This window comes from Hesperophylax consimilis, chromosome 25 (genome assembly GCF_061612785.1).
Source record: "Hesperophylax consimilis isolate HC1 chromosome 25, BYU_Hcon_1.0, whole genome shotgun sequence".
NCBI classification, from domain to species: domain Eukaryota; kingdom Metazoa; phylum Arthropoda; class Insecta; order Trichoptera; family Limnephilidae; genus Hesperophylax; species Hesperophylax consimilis.
In genome coordinates, this window is record NC_142860.1 from 7,112,134 (window position 1) to 7,134,500 (window position 22,367).

Here is a 22,367-nt window from a genome sequence, read left to right on the forward strand (position 1 = left end):
TATTTGACACGGTAACGACAAGACTCTGTGAAAGAAGTTTTGTCGCAAATCAGAGGATGAGACACTTCTTAGGTTTGATGGGATCCGGCGGTTGCAGGGCGGCCAAGATTGCTTCGTCGAAGACGTTCTTCAAGCCTTTCTGAAAAATGAAATGGATAAAATTGATGTGGCGATATTAAAATTGTGATGACACAAGTGATATTTTGGAAGATTCTTTTTCTTACATCTAGTAGGAAAAAATATAAAAATTTTAAAAAATAAAGGTTAGGTAAGTAAGAAATACAGATAAATTTTGATGTAAAAGAAACTAAAATAACAGGTAGCTTTGCAAACGTAGTGGTAGGTTACTAGAATATTCGGGAACATTCGCCCATGCAACCCGCATCGCCTTAGAACCTACTAGCGAAACATCGAAAGGTACGGCGCATCTACCTACTCGCTGGATTATTATCGATCGCATTTACGCCTATATAAATGGCAGCGTCAAGAGGTACTTACTCAGTCAGTCAACAGTCAGTCTTACAAGTTAGTACCATACGAGCGGCAAGCGACAACTGAGACGGGCAGTAGCCCCAGCGCCGCGCCCCGCTTCCTACCTCACCGCGCCGCCATGGGCTACGGACCTACTATGCCCAGCATTGCATGAACCTTAAAGGAAAGGCTGGACTATGACGGCCGGCATAGTCCAGTGGTAACGCATTGGACTGCCATTCCGAAGGTCGCGGGTTCGAACCCGGCGTGCGCAAATAAATTTTATTTGATTAATTTGTGTTATTTCACAATTAATTAATTAAAATAATATATAGTATATTTGCGGCACGTTCCAGAGTGGAAGATACTACCAGTATCGCCCTGGTGTAAGACCACCATTCAGAATTGAAACGTTGCTCCAAATGGCTTTAGCCGTTTTTAGTGACTAGATCTGAATAGCCAGGTACTTCCCCACCTTCCTCTTTCCCTTCCCCACTTACCTTCTGCCTCACAACATCCCCCAATTGGGGATGCCATAGTCTCACTGGCTCCAGACGGGAGCAGTTGGGACTCTTGTGAGGTATTCACTATAAAAAAAAAATTTAAAAAAAAAGGCTACAGATAATCATCAACTCTGCGGGATTACATTAGCGCCTTGGCCTTGTATATCATCCCTGGCCTGCGGTCCCCACGCGCCTAGACCCTGCGACATCTTCGCTGGTCTGTGCCTTGGCCCTGCGACATCTTCGCCGGCCTGCGCATCTGCCGACCAGGTCAATCGTATCTTTGTCTCTCTTGCTTCACACTGGAGTACCAGGAAGTCTCAAGGTCATCCCCAGTGCTGAACACATCCACAAGTCCGATCTCCACCAACGCGGTTTCGAGCCACTGACTTTATTGCCTCGATTACTCCACCGCCATCATCGCCGCTTACGCCTGGCTTTACACGTTGCTCTTCGACATGGAGGATCGCCGCTGCCAATATCTACTGCCGGGGTGTCGATCTACGGCCTGGGGAATTCACCGTGGATCTACATCCACCAACTACATGAGCATCGGTCCGGAGTCATCTCACAACTGCACAAACTTAAATAAACGCTGTGACATCACAACCTACCTCTTTCATTTGTCTCCTTACCACATCCCCAAACATACAGATCATAATTTTTTTTTTATATAGCACATATCCTAAGAAAAGAGCAAAGACTTTTAGCTTGCTTTAAGACTTCTGGTAGGTTATTATAAAGATTTTGTTCTTTATAAAACACTCTGGTAATTATTCGGAATCGCTGGACATGGATTATACGAAATATTTTTAAATAAAACCTTCTGATTTACCTCAATGACTATAAAAGGAATCTGACTGCATTTGGGAAATTTTTAATTAATTTTTTAAATTAAAAATTTCCCAAATGCAGTCAATTTCTTTTATAATAATCGATTCAGATTTACAAAATATTATTACTAATTAGGACGGTGTAGAACCACATAAAAACACTTTTTTCCGCGTTTTACCGCCACGGCTGTCTTTTTAGATTCAGATTTGCGAATGATTTATTTTCGCAAAAATCGAATTTTTTCGAATTACACGAAAAAATTTCAAATTTCAGCGGTTAATTTTATGGCTAAAATTTCGAATTATCGGGGTTCTTCTGTACGTACAGTTTAATGTGCTTGGCATCGCATGCCTTCTTCAATACATTCATCATATGTAAGTTGAACTCCAAAACAATGAAGAGTCACGTTACTAATATTAAGGATTAGATATCAGATTATTTATGATAGACAAGTAGCAATATGATTAATCAAGTGAAATTTGAGCAAAGTCAACAGTCTCAATTCTCTATGGTGGAATGTGGCATGACATTATTTGACACATGAGAATGACTAACAGCTTAAATGCAAAATGTCTTGTCTTTCCTCCATTCTATAACATAATTATATAGCGCCAATTTGGTAAAAAAAAAACTGGTAAAAAAGCTAGAAAATAACTAAAAATGTACAGCCAAACTTGGGTGTCTTCAAGAAGCAAGTTTAGTCCTTCGCTTCCAAAGACAAACCCTCCATACAGAATCTTCATAGAGCTGTTGTTTTCTTGAGACATTGCCTCATTTCTGAGGATCCCCACTCCAGTTGCCTCCCCCCCTCCACACGGTCATCGTGGGCATGAACATAGATCACGAGCTTCTCCACGTTCGAGTTCCCAGTTTGGCGAGCTTGGTTCGAGTGTCCACAGTATCTTAGGATAGTTAGTTGAAAACATTAAACCCCTAATAATATTCACAGAAAGGTAGCAGACAAAGCTGAAGAAATCAACTCCAGAGGCCATATGAAGAGAGGCTGGATCCACAATGGACGGAGGCCAATGAAGTATGTAGTAATCAAAGTGACTAACCTGCGTCAGGGCCGAGCACTCCACGTACTTGACAGCTCTAAGCTCTCGGGCCAGCTTCTCTCCCTGCTCCAGTGTCAGGGGCCGCTGCTTGTTCTTAGCGAGCTTCTCCAGCTGGGCGGGGTCGTCTCGTAGGTCCACCTGCGTGCCCACTAGCAGGAAGGGGGTCTTCTGGCAGTGATGCGTTATCTCGGGCACCCACTAGAAACAATCATACAATTAGACATGCCATTTAGCCATTAACGCAATTTTTAGTTATTAAATAGGTAAAGTTATCGAATTCCGCTTCATGCAAAGGCTCTTTAAAAAAACAACACTTGATTTCACCTTAAATATCAAATGGAGACAACTATTTAAGTGGGGGGTTTAAGTAAACATGCACAAATTAGGTTTTTAAGTTGTTAGTTTGGATTATTTTAATCATTTAAGGAGGTGACCGATTAGGCTATAAGCTCAAAGACTTTTAAATAACTCACAATTGAAAGATGATGTGTTATAAGTGTGGGCGTGGCGAACATGATGAGCCGTGATTTGCTAGCCAGACGATATTTGAAAATTATGCGACCCCTTCTCCAGCCGTAGGACAATTTACGGAGCGCCGTAATTACGCAGCTGTCATCTGTCAAGGTGACAGATTCCATACAAATAAATTATATTCTGCGGCAGTTCCCCAATGGATCTGACCCCCTCTCGTGAGGAAGATTATAGAATAGTGTGTAGGACCTAAGCATATAGTATAGGCAATGCCCAAATTGTGCATTATGCGTATAGCATATAGCGTAATGTGTCTAATGCTTTATGCGTATTTCCTAACCTTCAAACTTAACATTGAGAAAAAATGGAATTTTAATGCATCTTATACCATCTCCCTCGACATAAATAGTTGTTTCTTGTAATAATTAAGTTGAAACCAAGTGTTATTTATTAAAAAAAATCATATTAAGCATAAAGCGGAAATCGACAAGTTTACCATTAAATTTAATACACAGTTTGCGTATTTCGATATCTGACTTATAAAGGCCCAAATTAGGCCATTTTGTAATTTCAGTTTTCAAGGGACTGAATAGAGAAAACTTCTTATGTTGGAACCACATTATACTCATACAAACAAAGCTCTTTTTACCATAAAAAAACCTCAATTAACAATATTATATTTCTAATTTACACATACCTCTAACCTCACTATTCCCCAACCAGTTTCCCTTCTCAAAAGTTTTTTTTATTAAAACTCCCTTTGATTTTTCAGTAAACTTAAAAATGAAAAATATTAAAATATGAAGGAAAATATTACAATCAGGTAACTACTCCAATTTATCACCTTCCCTTCAAATAACTGTTTTGTTTTTAAGTAGGTGAGTACAATCAATTGTAGGGTAACTTAAATAGGGAGTTGACAATATTTACAGTTCCCCACATTCACGTGCGACTGGTAACATTACAACGCGCGAGATGCCTAACGCGGAAATCATTTCATTCTCTCTCCAGTGGTCTCAGCCGCCGGTTTAGTTCTAAAACCCCTCTAACGTACGCGATCTGTTCTGTTCATAAAATTATTGTAACGTGAGTTTGTTAAAATAAAAACTAAATTGAAAATATTCGAATTCTGATTTTTACACACCGAGAGTAATCACTTCACCTTGGATTCTGCGGATTGGAGAACCACAGAATCATCCAGCCAACAACCCATTTAAATTGGCGATAATCACAATCCTCCAAAAAATTATAATATTCATCAGAGCGGACAATTTTGAAGTTTTAGTAAGCAATGTATTTATTCTTACCTTTTCCCTGACATTTTCAAAAGAATTTGGATGAACAACGGAAAAGCACACGAGGAAGACATCAGTCTGTGGATAGCTCAGGGGTCGAAGCCTATCGTAATCTTCCTGGCCTAAAAAAATACAAAATAATATATTATTTGCAATAAGACAGCCACCTTTAAAAAAATGTATATGCTAACTCTGGTCTTATGAAACACAAAACTATGTACATATTATATAAAACCAATATTTAATGCCATACCCAAAAGGCGAAAATAGCTCCACACAAAGGTTTCAAAATTGCACTTCCAATAATAATATAAATTTGAACCCCCTAAAGACCATTGAATCTGGTTGGTGGTACCGTTGGGTGTCAACCATTGAGTGTTGGATACAGATAACGCGATGGTTGGTTCAATTTCGTCAGTTGCTCCTCCGGGGAACATGCGCAGCATGCCTCTTACTTTAACAAAAAAACTAAAATTTGCGATCATTTTTTGTGTCATATGCTAATAAAAGAATTTTTAAAAAATCTTTATACGGTCTCATTTGTTGCATCCTTTTCAATATATTTGAACAGCTCCAAAATAATCACAAGAGTTTCATTCCTAGTATCTCTATCAGAGTACATCATGCTTGCAGTATCCCACAATCAAGTTAAATTCTCATCATTTTATTTGTTAAATGTGTACTCACAAACAACTACGCACAACGGCTCCCTGGGCAGACTGAGTAAAATTGGTTCAACCACCCAATCGTAGTACAGACGATCCAACTTGGCTGGGGGTTGGGTGGTTGCATGGTGGTTGGATGCTCTGGCAGGACAACCGTTCAATTTGATAGCCACGCCCCCCTAACAAATACAATGCATCTCCACACAGTTCAACTCAACCAGATTGATACAACCGTACAGCCAAATTGAATGATCTGTAGCGCCCTTTAGCAAATCTACATCACAACCCACCAACCAATAGTGATCATAATGTGTGCACAGAAAATATTCACATCAATTAGGGTTTACACTGCAGCGAGAATGGAATCTAGGAACACTTGCTTCAGTGGGAAATGGCATTGTCTTACAAAGAGTGTTGCAAAACATCTCCATCTTTATCATAATGTAAACTGATAACTATGCATAAAAGAGGAATTCTATTTTGAATGCGGAGAGCAGTAACAATAACAATGGATTGTAAGTTTTAATAATAATATTGAACCTCTCATTTATATAGTATAGAATAGAAGTCGATCATTGTTTAACAGGATTGTTGAAGTGGCGATGTCTTTAACAGGAATTTTTAGATTCAGAAATAATATTGTAACTCATGGTCATATAGTTGAAAATCTATCTTGATAATGAACAAAAAAATCAATAAGCCACATCAACATGAGTACTATAACGTGCTAATTGTGCCAAATAATATTATGTCAACTTCGCACGATTACCCAATCCATTTAAGGCAATGAATAAAAAAAAATGCATACCTGCAGTATCAAACAATCCTAGGGTATAAGGTTCACCTCCAATCATCACAGTTACCGCGTAGTTATCAAACACCGTGGGTACATATTCAGAAGGAAACTTATTAGTCGTATAACTGATAAGTAAGCAAGTTTTTCCCATCGTGCCGTCCCCGACGACCACACATTTTATTGTCTGCATTTTAATGCCGGTTTTACAGATTGATTAGTCAAATCGCGAAGCTGTATCACGCATCAGAACCGTTAACTTAAACTAGAAATATCAATACGTGACAAAATGCGTGTAATATGCGTGTAATATTTGAGAGATTCGATAAAAAAACAACGTCTAATTTTAAACACTGGCAAAAAGTTTTCTACGGTGACAGATTATAATCATAGAAAACAGTTCCAGAAAAAGAAATGACTCAACCGATAAACGCCACAAAACAATAGACAAGAAATTTATTTCTCACTAGGTGTTTGGAATTTTACTCACCTTCTTACTTTTTAGCCATTGTTTGCAATCTACGAAATCGTTATTTTATCTATGTTTCTATGTTATGTCAAATTTTGGCACGTGTGTGTATAGTTTTGAAAATAGTGATTTAAAGGTTATCTGTTTATTTTCACAAAAAATAAACAGTTTTACTTGAAAATTACACAATAGGCTAGACAAAATGGTGAAAGTTAAGAACAAGAAGAATTTCGGACAAGCCGATAAATTACACTCCAAGAAATCGCAGGCCAAAACCAAACGTAATCTAAACCCTTTTGAAGTACACATAAATAAAGAGAAGTTCAAAGTTCTAGGAAAGAAGTCAAAGAATGACTGGGGATTACCTGGAGTGTCTCGAGCCAAGGCTTTAAAAAAGGTAAGACAGTTAATCTGAATCGGTCGCTACTTTCTGTCAACATTTTCTTAAATTTAATTTTTGTCTAATATTGTTTTGTTTTATCCTTTCAGAGGAAAAACACACTAGGACATGAGTTGAAACTGGTCAACAAGACAAACACTTTCCTTGATAAAAGAATCGGGGAGAAAAATGTGGCTCTTACTGAAGAAGATAAAATAGGGGCTAGGTTTACGCTGGAGAGAATTCAGCAGAATAAGATGAAATCTGATAAGACAAGTATTTACAATCTAGCAGAAGACGAAATTCTAACTCATAGGTAAATCAACAAGAGCTGGTGTTTTTATGATAAGTTAGCCTATTAGTCTTTTCATTTCTTTTTATTAATATTCAATAATATTTCTAGAGGACAAACCTTAGAAGAGATTGAAAAGTTTGATGACCCTCGATCAGATGATGAGGAAGATGAAGAAATGGAGAGGAATCAATATGGTGGCAACTTGAAAGGTAATAAAAAGTTGTAGACATTGGATTGAAAACATCTTTTTCCTGTACAGTCCGCTGTTTGTTTCCCTAGTAGTGGATAAGTTGTGTCAGATATTTGGCTTCACGCAACATATTTTCACCGTGGATTAACTTGCGGAATGCTCCCATGTCTAATAGATACCTAATGGTTTCAAAGTTAATAATAAACTAGTTACCTAATATAAATTAAAGGGATTTTGTTTATCTCAGAAGATTGTTTACGTAAAAATGTTGAATATTTGGACTAACCAGTGGACTGCTGATGGGTCTCCGGAGAACATGCAAGCATTCTAAGATTTGCGATGCGATTTTTATCTTGATGCTTTGAAAAATGTATGAAAAACAAAATCAACATCGCTTGGGCTAATAAAGTTTTAGATTCAACTTTTGATTTTATGATTGGTTCCTGTATGGAGGCTTAAAAATGATTTTTCTGTTTTATGCTCCGTCCTTTAATAGGTTAAGAGGAATCGCGGGCGGCGCTTTGTCCATAAAAACATATTCCCCTATTTCCTCTCTGGTTTTGAAACTAGTGCAAATATTTTTAATATAGTATAGATATCAACCATTGCCACGTCCCTTACGTTTTGCTTTCTTGATAAGTTATTATTAGGAGTTAGAACCCCTAAAAATCTTTAAAATTACCATCAACAGACGTTCAGTATACAAATTTGACAATGTATTTTTATATAAAAGCAAAACATACAGACATACAGTTGCTGAAAAAATCTTCGTTTTTGGAGAAGAAAACGGGAGTACAAAATTTTCGATTTTGAAGATTTTATTCAGGTATAATCAACCTGATGTGCAATTGTCCCTTTAGCTCAGTACTCAGGAGGGGTAACAGTGACAGCACCAGTTTTGTAAAATACCTATTATTCAAATTTTAAGTTTCCTCTTAACCGTGATTTCACATTTATGTTCAATCTTATATATGTATATCCCTGTTAATAATTGCTGCTGTATATAAATTCTCATGCTCTATTTTATATTCTTATTTCAGATGGTTTTGTCGCCGATGCCAATTTCGGTGGAGGAGTTCTCACGAGGAACGAGAACGGGAGAGACGGAGCCCTGTCCCGAAAGGATCTCATCGAGCAGCTGATCATTGAATCCAAGAAGCGAAAGTTGGAGAAGCAGAAACTCAAGGAGGAGACTCTGGACCTGACCGAGAAACTGGACACTGAGTGGAAGGACCTGCAGCCGGTCGTGGCCAAGGACTTTAACAAGGAAGTGGAGAAACTGGAAAAGAGCAAGCCCGTGGAAGCTCCGTCTCTGATAGAGAAACTCCTCAGCGATTATGAGAAGAAGAACGAAGACTATGATAAGATGATGAGGGAATTAAAATTCGAGCCTCGGGGAACTGTGAGTATTATTGTTTGTTGTTGTGAATCACTGTACAAGAGACCCAAATGCCCACAGCCAGTGAGGGATTATGGGAAGATGAGAAAGATGAAGGTTATGACGTGCATCCAGCTTTTCAGATTTTGTCTAAGAACGACAAGTCTTTTTAAGCAATGTTTCGATTCTGAATAGTTGTCCCTCATCAGGACGATACTGAGAATATCTACCATTCTAAATATCAATGGTCTTACTAAAAAACGTGGTGAAAATTGATCATTTTATGAACAAAATTAAACTGATCATTTTCTGTACATAACACGATATGTGAAGATATTTCAATAGACATAAAACATTGTTGCCAAATCTTAACTTTCACATTCTTTATACACTGTGTAACAAAAACACCATTTAACAAATGTGAAGTAGTTTTTCTTTAGTAAGGCTGCTAGTGTACAGTGTACATATTTATAATATATATGTACAACCAGAACTACCTCCATTGCAAGGGATAACTTCTTGACACCATCCCACAGGTTGCCGGCTAAAAATCTAGCGAGGCAATTCAATGTTTAATTGACTTTCACACGTGGAATAATTCAAAATATTTTTTTTTCAGCCATCTGACAGACTAAAGAGTGAGGATGAAATAGCCAAGGTGGAGAAAGACAAGTTGGAGAAGTTAGAGCAAGACAGATTAGCCAGAATGCATGGCACGGCTTCCATGAACAAGACTGCCACCAAACCGAAACATCGGTAAAACCTATTCTTTCTACAATTAAACCAACATTGCTTTTTTTAGTGCATAACCTCTACACTACTTGAGCTTTAGTTTTTTTTATATGAATGCGGCTAAAATTCAGTTTCCCCTCGTAGTCCTCGGAAAAACTAGAAACTGAAATATATCCTGGTTTTGGAGTGGCTAACTTCATGGGACTTTAGTTCTGGACTTGCTTTAATCCCGAGATATCCTGTCTGTTGTCTGAATAATAGAAAAACTTGTGTTTATTAATAATAATGTTGTCTGTTACTTTTATTTTAGATCGGCGGATGACCTGGATGATGATTTTGAAGTTGATTCAGACCCTGAGATGATGGTTGCCTATGATTCTGAAGGAAAAGTACTCAATCCTGAAAGATTTGAAAAGGACAATGGTAGTTATTATTAACTCATAATTTTTATTTATGTAAAGTTCTATCGGGCTGCTTGGTTTTATTTTCACTGGTTATTTATTATATTAATAACTAACCTAACATAACCTTGTTTACTCTGTTTTCCCTTGAATAATCTTCTTCCTTCATAATTAATCCCCTTTTTATATGGAAGTGCCTACACATGAGGCACCTCGATGTATACCATAAATCTGTTTTGCAATTGTTTGTTAGCACTCTACATATGAATCAGCTTTTTACCGGTGCTCCACCGCCCGCACTAATATGACAGTTTGTAATTGCTTAGTAATAATTTGACGTATATTTGATCACACAAAAGAAAAACGAGGTGTGTTTTATTACTAAGCTCATGTGGTTGTTAATACCTAACCTAACCTTGCAATAAAAAATGTCAGTCACCAGCAGAGAACTAATGTGCTAAGTACGCCCCACAAAATAGATTAATGTGCTATTATATATCAGGGCGCACAGATGTGTAGACACCCATTTAACATGAATTTATGTCATTTTTATTATGACCAAGTGCCTTCTCCAATTTAGTGTAATTTTTTTAATGTTTTTTATTGTTGTGTTTTATTTCTAGATGAAGACGAGGAAAGCGGTGATGAAGATAAGAATGGCTCAGATGAAGAAGGAAGTGAGTCAGAAGCTGGTGATGGCAGTGCAGAAGAAAAGGTGGACGATTCAGGAGAAGAAAGTGAAGCCGATTCTCTATGTGATCTCAGAGAACCTGACCAACAGGAATCCTCCAGTGAAGACGAAGAAAAAGAAACTGTTAGCAAGAAACGGAAAATACCTGTACTGAATATTTCGTCATCGAAAAAAGTCAAAACTGACTCTGAAAAAAATGTTAAAAAAGAAGCTCCTGTTTTGAACATTTCCTCTCCGAAGATTACTAAAACAGATACTCCCGGTGTATTGAACATATCATCAGTAAAAACTGTTAAACCTGATCTGGCTCCTTTAGTCAGTGCCAAGTCTAAGGAAGATTTCAGGCTATTGCAGTCAGGGGTAATCAGTAGCAGTCATTTGAAAGAAACCACTTTTGTAGTGGAGAATGGGGAGAGTACAGCTGTAGATAAAATTAAAGCAGATTTGCTGGCGAGGAAAGCGATGATGGAAAAGGCGGCCACTGAATTACCATTCACATTTGAAATGCCCAAAAATTATGAAGCCCTACAGGTAATTTTTCTATTTATGAATACGCCTTATGAAAACTTTTTGGAAAGTCCCCGGCGTTACCCGCGCTTTACGCAGAGTTTTTCGAAATTTAATGTAGACAGGGACCCTCTTGTTAGGCAAGGTGTGAAAAATTTCATTAGTCGCAGAAAAAATTAAATCCCCACCGATGTCCGCCACGCACTCTTCTTTATACATATAAATAGAAGATAATTAAAACACTAACACACAAATGTATCTCTGTTGCCTCCTCTCGTGGTTACAATGGAGCTCTTAGTGGCAGCTTCAAATGTGTACATGTGTATTATATCTTATAGGGTTTTTGAAGGAATCGAAAAAACAAATTTTGTTTCTTACTTCTGGGTTCCGAGTCAGACATTTTTTTAGTTGTAGTTATCAATGAACTGAAAACCTAAACTTCTGTTGTGAGAAAGCCTTAGATTTTAACTCATTCACTGCTAGGTGCTTTCGTTACTGTTGTGAGTGGTTGCCACTGAACGTCTAAAACTCCATTTTCAAATGTGTTAAATTAATTCTCTCCTTTCTACATTTTTTTCAGGAATTACTTGAGAAACAGCCTCCAGATTACCAGTTTATAATAGTGGAAAGAATAATCAAATGCAACCACCCCAAACTAAAAGAAGGCAACAAGGCCAAACTGGGAACACTCTTCGCCTATCTCCTGCAATATGTGAATGATCTATTCTGCGAAGAATCAGTTACGACCGAAGAAGAATTGATCAACGCCTTCAGGTGTTTAGATAGACTCAGCAGTCACTTCTTCGACCTTGCTCAGATGGACACTGCCAATACAAAGAACTGCATTGCGGAAGTCATAAAAGAAAAATACCAAGAATATAAAAATAAATCAACTGTTTTTCCCGACCTGGACACATTAATTTTCTTTAAACTGGTCTCGTTATTATTCCCGACGTCAGATTTGAAACATCCGGTCGTTTCGCCGTGTTTCATCTTCATGTCTCTGCTATTGACGACTTGTAAAGTTAAAAACAACAAAGACGTAGCCAAGGGATTGTTCATCACGACAATGGTAGCAGAATATACAGTTTTATCAAAGAGGATTCTACCTGCGGCGTTTAACTTCTTAAGAGGATTACTGTTTCTGCCTATTCCAACGTTACCAGACCATCAAATTAAAGTTTTGAAGCCAATGAAGCCTCATGGACCAAGAAGTAATCTGTTAGTTTTAAACAAATCAGAAAAAATCAATGATTCTGATTGTTGGAAGATGCTCGCTAGTCATTTAATCAATGAAAACCAAGATAACGACTTTAAAACTCGTGTTTTGGTTACGTCAATTAAATTATTAGAAGATTTCTTTAATCAGGCGGGTGACTTGACAATTCAGCGTACGCTTTTTGAGCCCCATCTTGATTTGTTGAAGAGGATACCTAAAACTGATTATCCAGAGTCTGTATCCAAACGGTTGACTGGCACAATTGATATGATGGAGACGACATTGAAGGCCAAGACATTTGTGCCGCTGGTATCGGAGAATAAGAAACCCAAGTCTTTGAAGTTGTACGAGCCTGCGGTTGAAAAACAGTAAGTTTTCCTGATTTATCTAACAAATTTTCCTATTTCTCCAGAAGAAACAAAAAGAGTTGCTTGGTATATTTTCAAATGGTTTTGCGCATTTAGCATTTTTTTTGGATGCTTTTACTGTTGCTTGATTCATAACCATCCCAATACCGGAAGGTCCTGAGTTTTTCTCGTACAGGTTGGGCTATTTTTTTTTTATTGGGCTATTTTTCACAAAAACAGCACTATGCAAATTAGCCAATTAATTTAATAAATTAATTCAATTATTTTAGCCAATTATTATTATCAAATAACCATTTTTGGATAAATATGCAAATTTTCGGACACAAAATCCTTTTATATATTTGTAACTAACAAACCAACACTTAATTTCACCCTCGGAGACTTTGTTGATCCACATTCACTCACTTCTTCTCGTTTGCACATAGGTCTGTTTTTCTTACTTTTGGTTCCTACACAAGTATTCAACTCACTTGATCATATTATCCATATACTTTTTTACATCATATAAACCTTTAAGCCTTGTAAGCACATATGTACTCGATCGAGTAAAACCGACCTCAAAGCAAGCCATGAGTTTTACCGTTCACATGGTGTTACTTGATATCGACAAAAACCGTTGAGTAAGAATAAATGTGCGTTCTAGGTTTTATGAAGAACAGGTTCATGAAGCTACAGTTCAGGATACTAATTCAAAAGCATTCTGTTTGCCATCCATCCGTTCTATGCTGTTGGAGAGAAGTTCCTGTATATTGTTAATCCCTTGACTAATACATGTTATAATTTTCTTTTTACAGATTCAACTCTAAGAGCAAGAAAGGAATGTCTAAGGAAAAGATTGAACACGAGAAGCTGGTTTACAAGCACAAGAAGGAGATGAAGGGGGCGCTGAGAGAGATCAGGAGGGACAGATCCTTCATTGGAGCCTACAAACTGAAGGATAAACTTCACAGGTACGGAATTATTATTGTTGCAAAGCTCTAGTGTATATTATAATATTATGTATTAAGTTGAACCACGCAGATATAAGAATCTTATCCATTCCAAGTACGAATCATTTGTATGTTGATACATCATTACGATAGCTGCGCAAGCTCCATAGCTCATTAAAGAAATGATAATATGTACATAGTTTATGTTGACTACCCAACAGAAAAATCTATGCAATTTCATGGTGGCAAAGCTGGCCATTCGAGAGTTTATGCTGCTTTAGTCTTAACATAAACAAATTTTCTGCTTTATAGTTAAGATTCGAGCACCTACCCTAAGTGAGCCACCTAACCTTTTGGCCATACTAAGGAGAGAATCCTTTTTTTAGCTTCTTTCTTACTTGTTCTTCCCAACCTTCACCTCACCAACTTCCTTCAGTCTCAGAACATTCCCCAATTTGGGGGATGCTGAAGTTCCACTAGCCCTAAACAGATGGGGGACTCTTGCAATTTTACATAATATGTGTATATTATTAAAAGTCTGTAACATTGTTTATGGGCACATTTGAATTTAGTGATTAATTAATTTAACGTCTAGCTATGAAATAATATTAACTTTTTCAAAGCAATCTATACCATGACATGACATTTTGACACAATATTCGAGAATGTGTTTTAGTGAAAAATTATGGATCACAAGTGCAACAGCCGGGTAGGTAAGGTTGACAAAACGTATATTTTATTTGTTTTTTTTTTTATTTCAGTGACAACATTCGTAAAGAGAAGGTTAAGAGGATTTATTCCGAGGCTTCAGAGCAGCAGGGAGAACTCAACGCCATGCAGAGAAGTAAAAAGAAGAAGAAATAGACACATCATTACAATTACATCATTATTTGTTCATAAATATTATGTTATTTTCGACGAGGATAAAATTAATTTACAAAACTTTCTTATTTATTGTTTTTATTCTTATTTTTTATAAAACTATTTTATGAAATCTATCCCAAATTAATAAAATTAATTAATCAAAAACAGCACGGTTTTATCAAAGGAAGATCCACCGCAACTAATTTAACGGTATTTCAAAACTTCATTATACAATCATTTGCAGAAAATAAACAAGTCGACTGTATATATACAGACTTTTCGAAGGCATTCGACAAAGTATCCCACAAACTACTAATCCAAAAACTATTTGCTCTAGGAATAAGGAAACATGCTAAAATGGTTTAGTAGCTATTTGTCAAATCGTAAACTGTTTGTTAAAATAAAATCTTGGATGTCGAAAGCTTTCCGGGCTACCAGTGGCCTACCGCAAGGTAGTCACCTTGGCCCGGTTTTGTTCCTCATTTTCATTGATATAACCAATTGCTTCAACTATGTCGAGGTATTGCTCTTTGCAGATGACATCAAACTATACAAGAAAATAACTGATATAAATCATTGCCATATACTACAGTCAAATATTAGTAAGTTTAGAGATTGGTGCATTCAAAATAATTTATTTTTAAATGTAGTAAAGTGCAAAACCTTGACTTTCTTCAGAAACAAAAATCCTGTTTTATTCGAATATTCCATCAATAACATAGCTTTAGAAAGAGTCACGGAAATGAGAGATCTTGGAATTATTTTGGACGAAAAACTAAGTTTCACCAATCATATCCATCAAATTGTGAACAAAGGTATGAAAACACTAGGCTTCGTATTAAGAACAACTAAAAACTTTAATTCTTTACAAGCCATTAAACTATTATACGTATCTCTAGTAAGAAGTCTAATTGAATATAACTCAGTAGTTTGGTCTCCATCTTACAAAATTCACATTAACAACATTGAGCGATTACAAAAAAAATTTCTACTTTTATAAATTTTAAATTAAATATCCCTGTCGAAGACTTAAAATACAATTTCTTATTAAATAATATGTTCTTATTCAAAATACTTAACTCTAAATTCGACTGTTGTGAACTAGAGGTGGGTGAGTTCTGCATTTTTCCGGAGGCATCCGAGGACTGCTTCCTTTTAAAAGAACTCGAGTTCTTGGGTGCGGACTGGGTACTGGGCGACTACCGGGACGCACGGGTCCGGCCAAGGACTCGGCACTCGGACTCGGATAGAACCCGCGAAAGAACTCGGACCCGTAGCAGGACAAGGACCCGCACAAGAACTCGGACCCACACGAGAACACAGAGTCAATCCCGTCACCCATCGCACCCGAGTCGCGAGTTGTGCAGTTTACATTTTGGCGAAGTTCAACGAAATCCATTCGTGTCTTGTCGTGTTCCAGCTGATTGGGCTACGGCTAATGCGAGGCCGTAACGGATGTAGTATTAGGTTCCAAGTTCCAGATGATAATTTTAGCACACGCGTAAGCAGTAATAAATCAAATGTAGTAACATAAATTTCGGTGGTCGTTGAGAATTTGTCGTTTTCATAATCTCTGTCCATCGATATAGATAAAGGTACTTGGTCGAAGCCTCTATCAAATGAAACTCAGTAAAGGCGAGATGTTTTAAAAACAAAGTCAGGAAGTAGTTAGGTACAGCATTGAACTATTAAAATTTTAACAATTAACAACATGTTTTAATATCTATTTATTCCAGTCCATTTTTTTTTACTTTTACAATACATACACACTTTGTTCAATATATTATTGTAGGATTTGTGTATATTATATACTTGATTTGTATATTTTTCCTTTTGTATTCTTTTCCGTTGTAGTTAACAGTGACAACAAAAAATACAATATTTACAATGAAGTGTTATGGATATTATAAATAATAGGCAAGATGCTTTTTAGTGGCTTGTGTTTTTTAGAAGATAAATAAAAACATCCACTGGAGCGCTTTTCGTCAAATTTTTGCAAGTATTGCAATATCTTAGTAGCACCTCTAGGTACATCCTAGAGTACTTAGTGAGTCTAAAAATATTGGAAAAATGGTAAAATCTAGGTGAATTCATTGGCTATAAGCCGCAATAATCATTTCTTATTGTTTCAATACTAATATTTTGAGGAATGCTGTTAATTGTATCGAATGGCAGAATTGATTGCTGAAACAGAATTGATTGATAAAACTATCGACAATACTAGGGTAAGAATCAATTTTTTTTAAAGTGAAAACCCCAGTCACAGCCTAATTTTTATACACCTAATTAAATTAAATATTACTTAACTTATTTTTTTTTACATCACTCAAATAATTTATTGCTATTATTGATTTATTAGTACATGTCAGTCGATATTATTATTTAACTAATTAGCTCATCGGTTTAGAAAAGCAACTCATAACCCCAAATAACTCCAATAAGTACTAGATATTAAACAATAAACAAAACATCCACTTACTGTAAAGCAGGTAAACAGAAGATGTCTTCACCACCAGAACTTACCACTCACTGCAGGACTCGCGAGGCCGGTGGTGGAGGGAGGCATTCGGGTTCGAGACCCCGAGTCCGAGTTTTCTGGGAATTGTTGATTAGAGGCATTCGGGTCCGAGTCCAAGTCCTTAGAGGCATTCTCGGGTCCGGGTTCTCTGGGAGTCGTTGATTGGAGGCATTCGGGTCCGAGTCCCAGACCGAGTTCTCTGGGAGTGGTTGATTACGAAAAGGAGTGGGAGTAGGACCCGCTTCCCGCAAAGGACTCGGGCTCAAGGACTCAATCCGGCTGAACCTACACATCGCTATTGTGAACTCCTGCAACTTATAAACGTACATACACCCACAGTAACAACACGACAAAATACAATATTCTACAGCAGCACACATAAGCGTAACTACATTGCCCACTCTCCGATACAACGACTTCATACCATGGGAAATCATTACTTGGGTGATGTTGACATATTCAATACCAACTTAGCAAGTTTTGTGGATCATTTAAAACATTTATTTCAACAATACTCCTAAACACATCATGTAAACCTACAAATAGCTGTAATTTTCTGTTTTTGTTTCTTGTGTTTGTATGACTTGTTGCATAGCTTTTATCAAATGTAATTTTATTCTTATTTTTTATGTTTCAAAGTATTTGTCAAATTAAAATCATACTACCAACCATGTAAAAGCCCCCTGGGCGTTAAATAAATAAATAAATAAAAATAAAAAACAATCCTTTGTTGGGTTACTGCTAACTAACTAACGGTTTCATGATAACTCCTTAAAATGACAATTCAACACACCTATAAAAAGTGCTATAAAGTTATGAAACAAAAACTAGCTTAAACAGTTACATATTTAACCTACTTTTTGTTTCATCACTTTTCATAACTTTATTGCACATTTTATAGGTGTGTTGAATTGTCATTTTGAGGAGTTTTTAACAGTTATATTTGCTACGCTAGCAACTTTACACGAAAGAACTGTTACTTGTTCTCAGCTGACCACATTAGGTTGTTGCGCCACTCGTATGTTGATAATTTAAAAGAAGAAGAGAGGAGCGCAGTGCCGGGTGTTCTTGACCGCAACGTCGAGGAATAGAGTTCACAACTGGCGAGCAGATTGAACTGCTTAATTTTATAATAGTCTCATGTTAGTTTGCTTGATAATAAATATTTGTTTTTACCTAATCATTCTTTCATTTGAATTCCACAGTTGGTTTATTCTCATGATGGGTTGGGGAATTATTCTTATTTATTAGCTAAAAACCTTTTTATCGTGAAACTGTTAGTTAGTTAGCAGTAACCCAACTAACGATTGTTTTATAAAAAATGTAAGGTTAGTAAATTTACGAAAGAACTTCTTTAGGGAGTTCCTATATCAGCTGTAGATAAATGGTTCGTGAGTACATATAAATATATTGTGTCAGCGATATATTCCATACATCTGATATGTGTCCATACGTTTTACCCAAGTTCTGGATTGTGCGGCTGTGGCAGTGTTGATACAGTAATAAAGTATATACTCAAATTCGTTAATTGTAACAGAAAAATGTAGTTTAGTTGTTCTTTAGGTATGTTGAGTTGATAATTATAAAGAGAGGGAAGGTGAATTTAAATGGTAAGTTTATTTAAATGGCTAATTTCATAATTATAATATGGAAGATTGGAGTCAAGTTCAGACTTATAAGAGATGAGATGTTGAACGGAGGGGAGGAAATTTTAGATCAGGCTTGATGGAAGAGAATATATTTTTTGTTTAGAGAGAGACAACTAATAAAATATGTGATCTAAGGTTCCCACTTCTAGAATCTCCTAAAATCTGGGGAGTCAAGCATGTGAATTTTAAAAAGGTGACATGAAACAAATTACACAAAACACTTCTACCGGTTTATTTATTCAGTGATCTAGACAAAGTTTGCAGTTTTAAAATACAAGAAAATAAATATTTAATAAAAAGATAATTATCTTACACTTAAATGTGTGAATTTATTATTATTCATGAATGATATTTTCAACTCATTGGGTTAACAATTTTTTTACTATTGGAACAATCTGTTTCCTCGATGCCTTGATATTATGTTGCGTAAAATGATCACAGAAACTCAGCGTGGCTTTACATTTCTCCAGCTGTAAACTTGGTTCTTTTTCCGCAAGTAATGCATCAATTATCTTCTTATGTAGTTGGCAATCTTGTATAGAACATACAGCCAAATCCCTTGTTACAACATTATCGACAACAATCAAACCGATAATTAAAATGGTAGTCGTTTTATTCTTTTTGCAGAATGTACTGATTGCTGTTGAACAATCTTCCCTTTTAAGATAATCGTTGACAAGCATCGGTAAACCAGGGAGTGGTAGGCCATCTACTATTTTCAAATCTCTGCTTAGTAATTGCAAAGAGTTCAACGAAGAACAATCGATTCTCGCTGTTAGAATTTCAGAAAAAATAACCGATCTGTGTGTATCTTTATCTTCTACACTTAATATATTTTCTAATTCGTCGGCCATTTGGAAATCTAACGGACGAGCTCTGTCAGCCGAAGGCAGAAAATTTGCAGTGTCTAAGATTATTGTACCATAAAGTAAGTTGGCAACATCAGTATTATCAATCAAAAATTGTTTGCCACTAGCAGATTTATTTATCTCGGAGCAAACCAATGATGCGCAAGATCCCACAAGTTCAATAGTTACTTCGACAGTATCTCTGTATGTCCAACTTACCTCATCTTTTGGTCTATGGTCCAAAATGGCTGACACAAAAGGGGTCATGGCTTTGAGTGAGTCGCTGAGTACATGATGATCAACTAGAATAACACTAAATTTACTGTTTTCTTGCAATAATTTGAAATCCAATTCATCGCGACAGATGAGATTCTCAACATTAACAGCATATTTTTTTAGCATGTAAGTCACCTCAGTCTTGAGAGGCAATTCTTCTCGTGGTATATTGAAGACTGGCAAATATATTTCTTCTGATTTGTTTGTGCTGCAAACATTATGAAAGTATGCGAGTATGATCGAACAGACCGCGGAGTCCAAGTCACAAGACTCATTTCCTAAAACCAATGTCAACTTTTTACTTTTGGAAATGGTTTTCAAATTAACTTTGAGTTCATCAATAAAGGCGTTCATATTGCTTAATAACCGATAATAGGAGATGCAAAGTATCGAGAAGAATCCCAAATGACTGAAACTAATTTCACTTGGACCCATAAATAAACCACTCGGACCGTTTCTTGGACGTCATTGGCACTGATTGGCACTATTGGCAGTGGTTGGTGGTGGTTGGCAGTTGACAGATGTCAGTGGGGTAGGTGTTACCATGAGCCGAAATATTTTTCCCTTCGTGAAAAATTAGTCCAGAACGGGAGTACTACCCCGTTAACCAGATTGCAATTTTATTCCTTGTGAGAAATAGAGGTTTTCTTAATACTATGAACAACTAGTACAAGTGAGAATAAATACTTATACCAAATACCTGTTCCCTAGTATTTAGAGATAGTCAAATATGACGTTTAATAACTAGGTCCCAGAGTGGTTCATTTATGGTCCCAATAGTCAAATGGTTACTGACCCCAATGGTCGGGACACTGTCCCGGTAAAACAAGAAATCCTGTATTCGATTCCTAGTTGTGACTGTTATCTTTTTATTTTCTGTGTCTTTTTCTGTTTCATGTTTCATTTAGAGTTGTTAGTATTATCTTCTTCAACGAAATACATATTTCGCTTATATTTTTGTATCCTCGGTATCTGCAGTAACTTCGCCATCTAATATATAAATAATGCATAGATCTTTTTATTTTTCTGTGATGAAATGCCGACACAGTATTATTCATATTTTCCATCTATTTATAAATAGTCTTTATTTGCACGACAAATATGCCATACAATTTGAATTTATAACATAATATGCTAAAATAAGAATAAAAGGAATTTTCAGTGATGTATTTTTTTCTCAAATTTATTAAAATGTCCTCGGACGTCACATCACTGATGAGAGCAGATAAAAAAATATGTCTGTTGGGTAATATGTTAATATGGTCTAATAAAATCATAGACAATACGTGCAATATTGCTGATATCTAGGCTTCCGTCCTATGTACGGATTATGTTCCAAGCCGCGCTAAGCTCCACATTCCAACTAAGCCGAGCTTTAAATCAACCGATATACCGGGCAATGACATTTTTGTCATTGCCTTGCTTTTTTTGCAGAGAGATCTAAATTATTTTTTAAAGTTTTTTTAACATTTTTTTTTCAGCTTTATCATCGAAAAATACGTATAACCACACATTTTAACTCCTCCCCCCCCCCCTAATAAATCTTTTTAATGCGATTTTAAGGATTTTTATAGAAAAAAGGATCGTAATTCATTTTAAAGTTGTGTAAAGCACCTTGCATGCATATTAGAAAAAGGCGGATTGTATAAAAATATTGTTGACCAAATCGCATTACATTAAGTTAAAATTCATTATTATAACAAACAACAATATTGCTTAGACTTAAGCATGAATATTTATTTACCTAATTTATAACATTTAATTTTTATTCATTATCAATTAAGAATTTTCATTTTTTTTATTAAACTTCAATATGAGATGAATAAAAAATATATAAAAATATGCATATGCATATGAAAAGTTTTTCTATGGATCGTATTAGTACGGAAATCTGTGAAAGACATGTTTCAAGGCAGTTTTTGAGTATACAAAGTTACCGGTCGCATTTTTACTTATTTTCTATCGTGCTGAACAATAATTACAATCTGTTGAAATTATCGATGTCAAATGAAACGTCAAAATAATATGTACGATGGATGTGACTTGCGAATGTATTTTATGTATGTCAAATGCATAAAACATCCGACAAAAGTGACAACAGATAAAAGGTAGTCTACATAAAATGAGGTCTATATAAAATACGGTCTACATAGAAGGCGGTCTGTGGCAGGACAACGTCTGCCCTGTCCCACTAGTGTTATTATAAATTATACGGTCGGAAAAATATCATATTTCTAAGAAACATGCGGACCGCGGAAGCACGGTCGGAAAAACTTAACTCCCCCCCCGCAGTCAGGGATGTGTAGGGAAATTTCAGACCGAAATCTAGGGAAATAAATTTTTGGGTATACCATCACTAATGCCGCTTGGTATCTGTGGTTAACTTAACATCACCAACTTTTTGTTTGTGATATAATTTCGCGCTGGAAGCGGAAGCCGGCCGCTTGATAGTTTTGTTTTGTGTCTTGCGCGTGGAAATTAAAGTCTGTGTGTGCTTCATTACCTTTATTGGATACCGGTGAGTGTTTTATACGCCATTTCTGTTATAAATACCTGTTAGTTTC

At 36.2% G+C, this 22,367-nt stretch overlaps 3 protein-coding genes across 3 annotated transcripts; 1 reads left to right on the forward strand and 2 right to left on the reverse strand.

The window, feature by feature from the left end:
• LOC149411480 (cdc42 homolog) lies at positions 1 to 6,412 on the reverse strand. Its single transcript, XM_089646803.1, has 4 exons — positions 6,106 to 6,412; positions 4,645 to 4,754; positions 2,867 to 3,064; positions 1 to 139 (listed from the first exon to the last, which is right to left on the reverse strand). The coding sequence occupies exons 1-4, from the start codon at positions 6,281 to 6,283 to the stop codon at positions 50 to 52; spliced, it is 576 nt and encodes a 191-aa protein (XP_089502929.1). The 5' UTR covers positions 6,284 to 6,412; the 3' UTR covers positions 1 to 49.
• Positions 6,413 to 6,624: 212 nt separating this feature from the next.
• Positions 6,625 to 14,594, forward strand: l(3)07882 (Nucleolar protein 14 homolog l(3)07882). Its single transcript, XM_089646802.1, has 10 exons — positions 6,625 to 6,956; positions 7,049 to 7,254; positions 7,342 to 7,442; positions 8,464 to 8,825; positions 9,421 to 9,557; positions 9,844 to 9,956; positions 10,558 to 11,156; positions 11,713 to 12,719; positions 13,514 to 13,669; positions 14,410 to 14,594. The coding sequence occupies exons 1-10, from the start codon at positions 6,762 to 6,764 to the stop codon at positions 14,510 to 14,512; spliced, it is 2,979 nt and encodes a 992-aa protein (XP_089502928.1). The 5' UTR covers positions 6,625 to 6,761; the 3' UTR covers positions 14,513 to 14,594.
• A 4,125-nt stretch (positions 14,595 to 18,719) lies between these two features.
• Positions 18,720 to 20,546, reverse strand: pn (exopolyphosphatase prune). Its single transcript, XM_089646786.1, has one exon. The coding sequence runs from the start codon at positions 20,236 to 20,238 to the stop codon at positions 19,039 to 19,041; it is 1,200 nt and encodes a 399-aa protein (XP_089502912.1). The 5' UTR covers positions 20,239 to 20,546; the 3' UTR covers positions 18,720 to 19,038.
• Between the last annotated feature and the right edge of the window lie 1,821 nt (positions 20,547 to 22,367).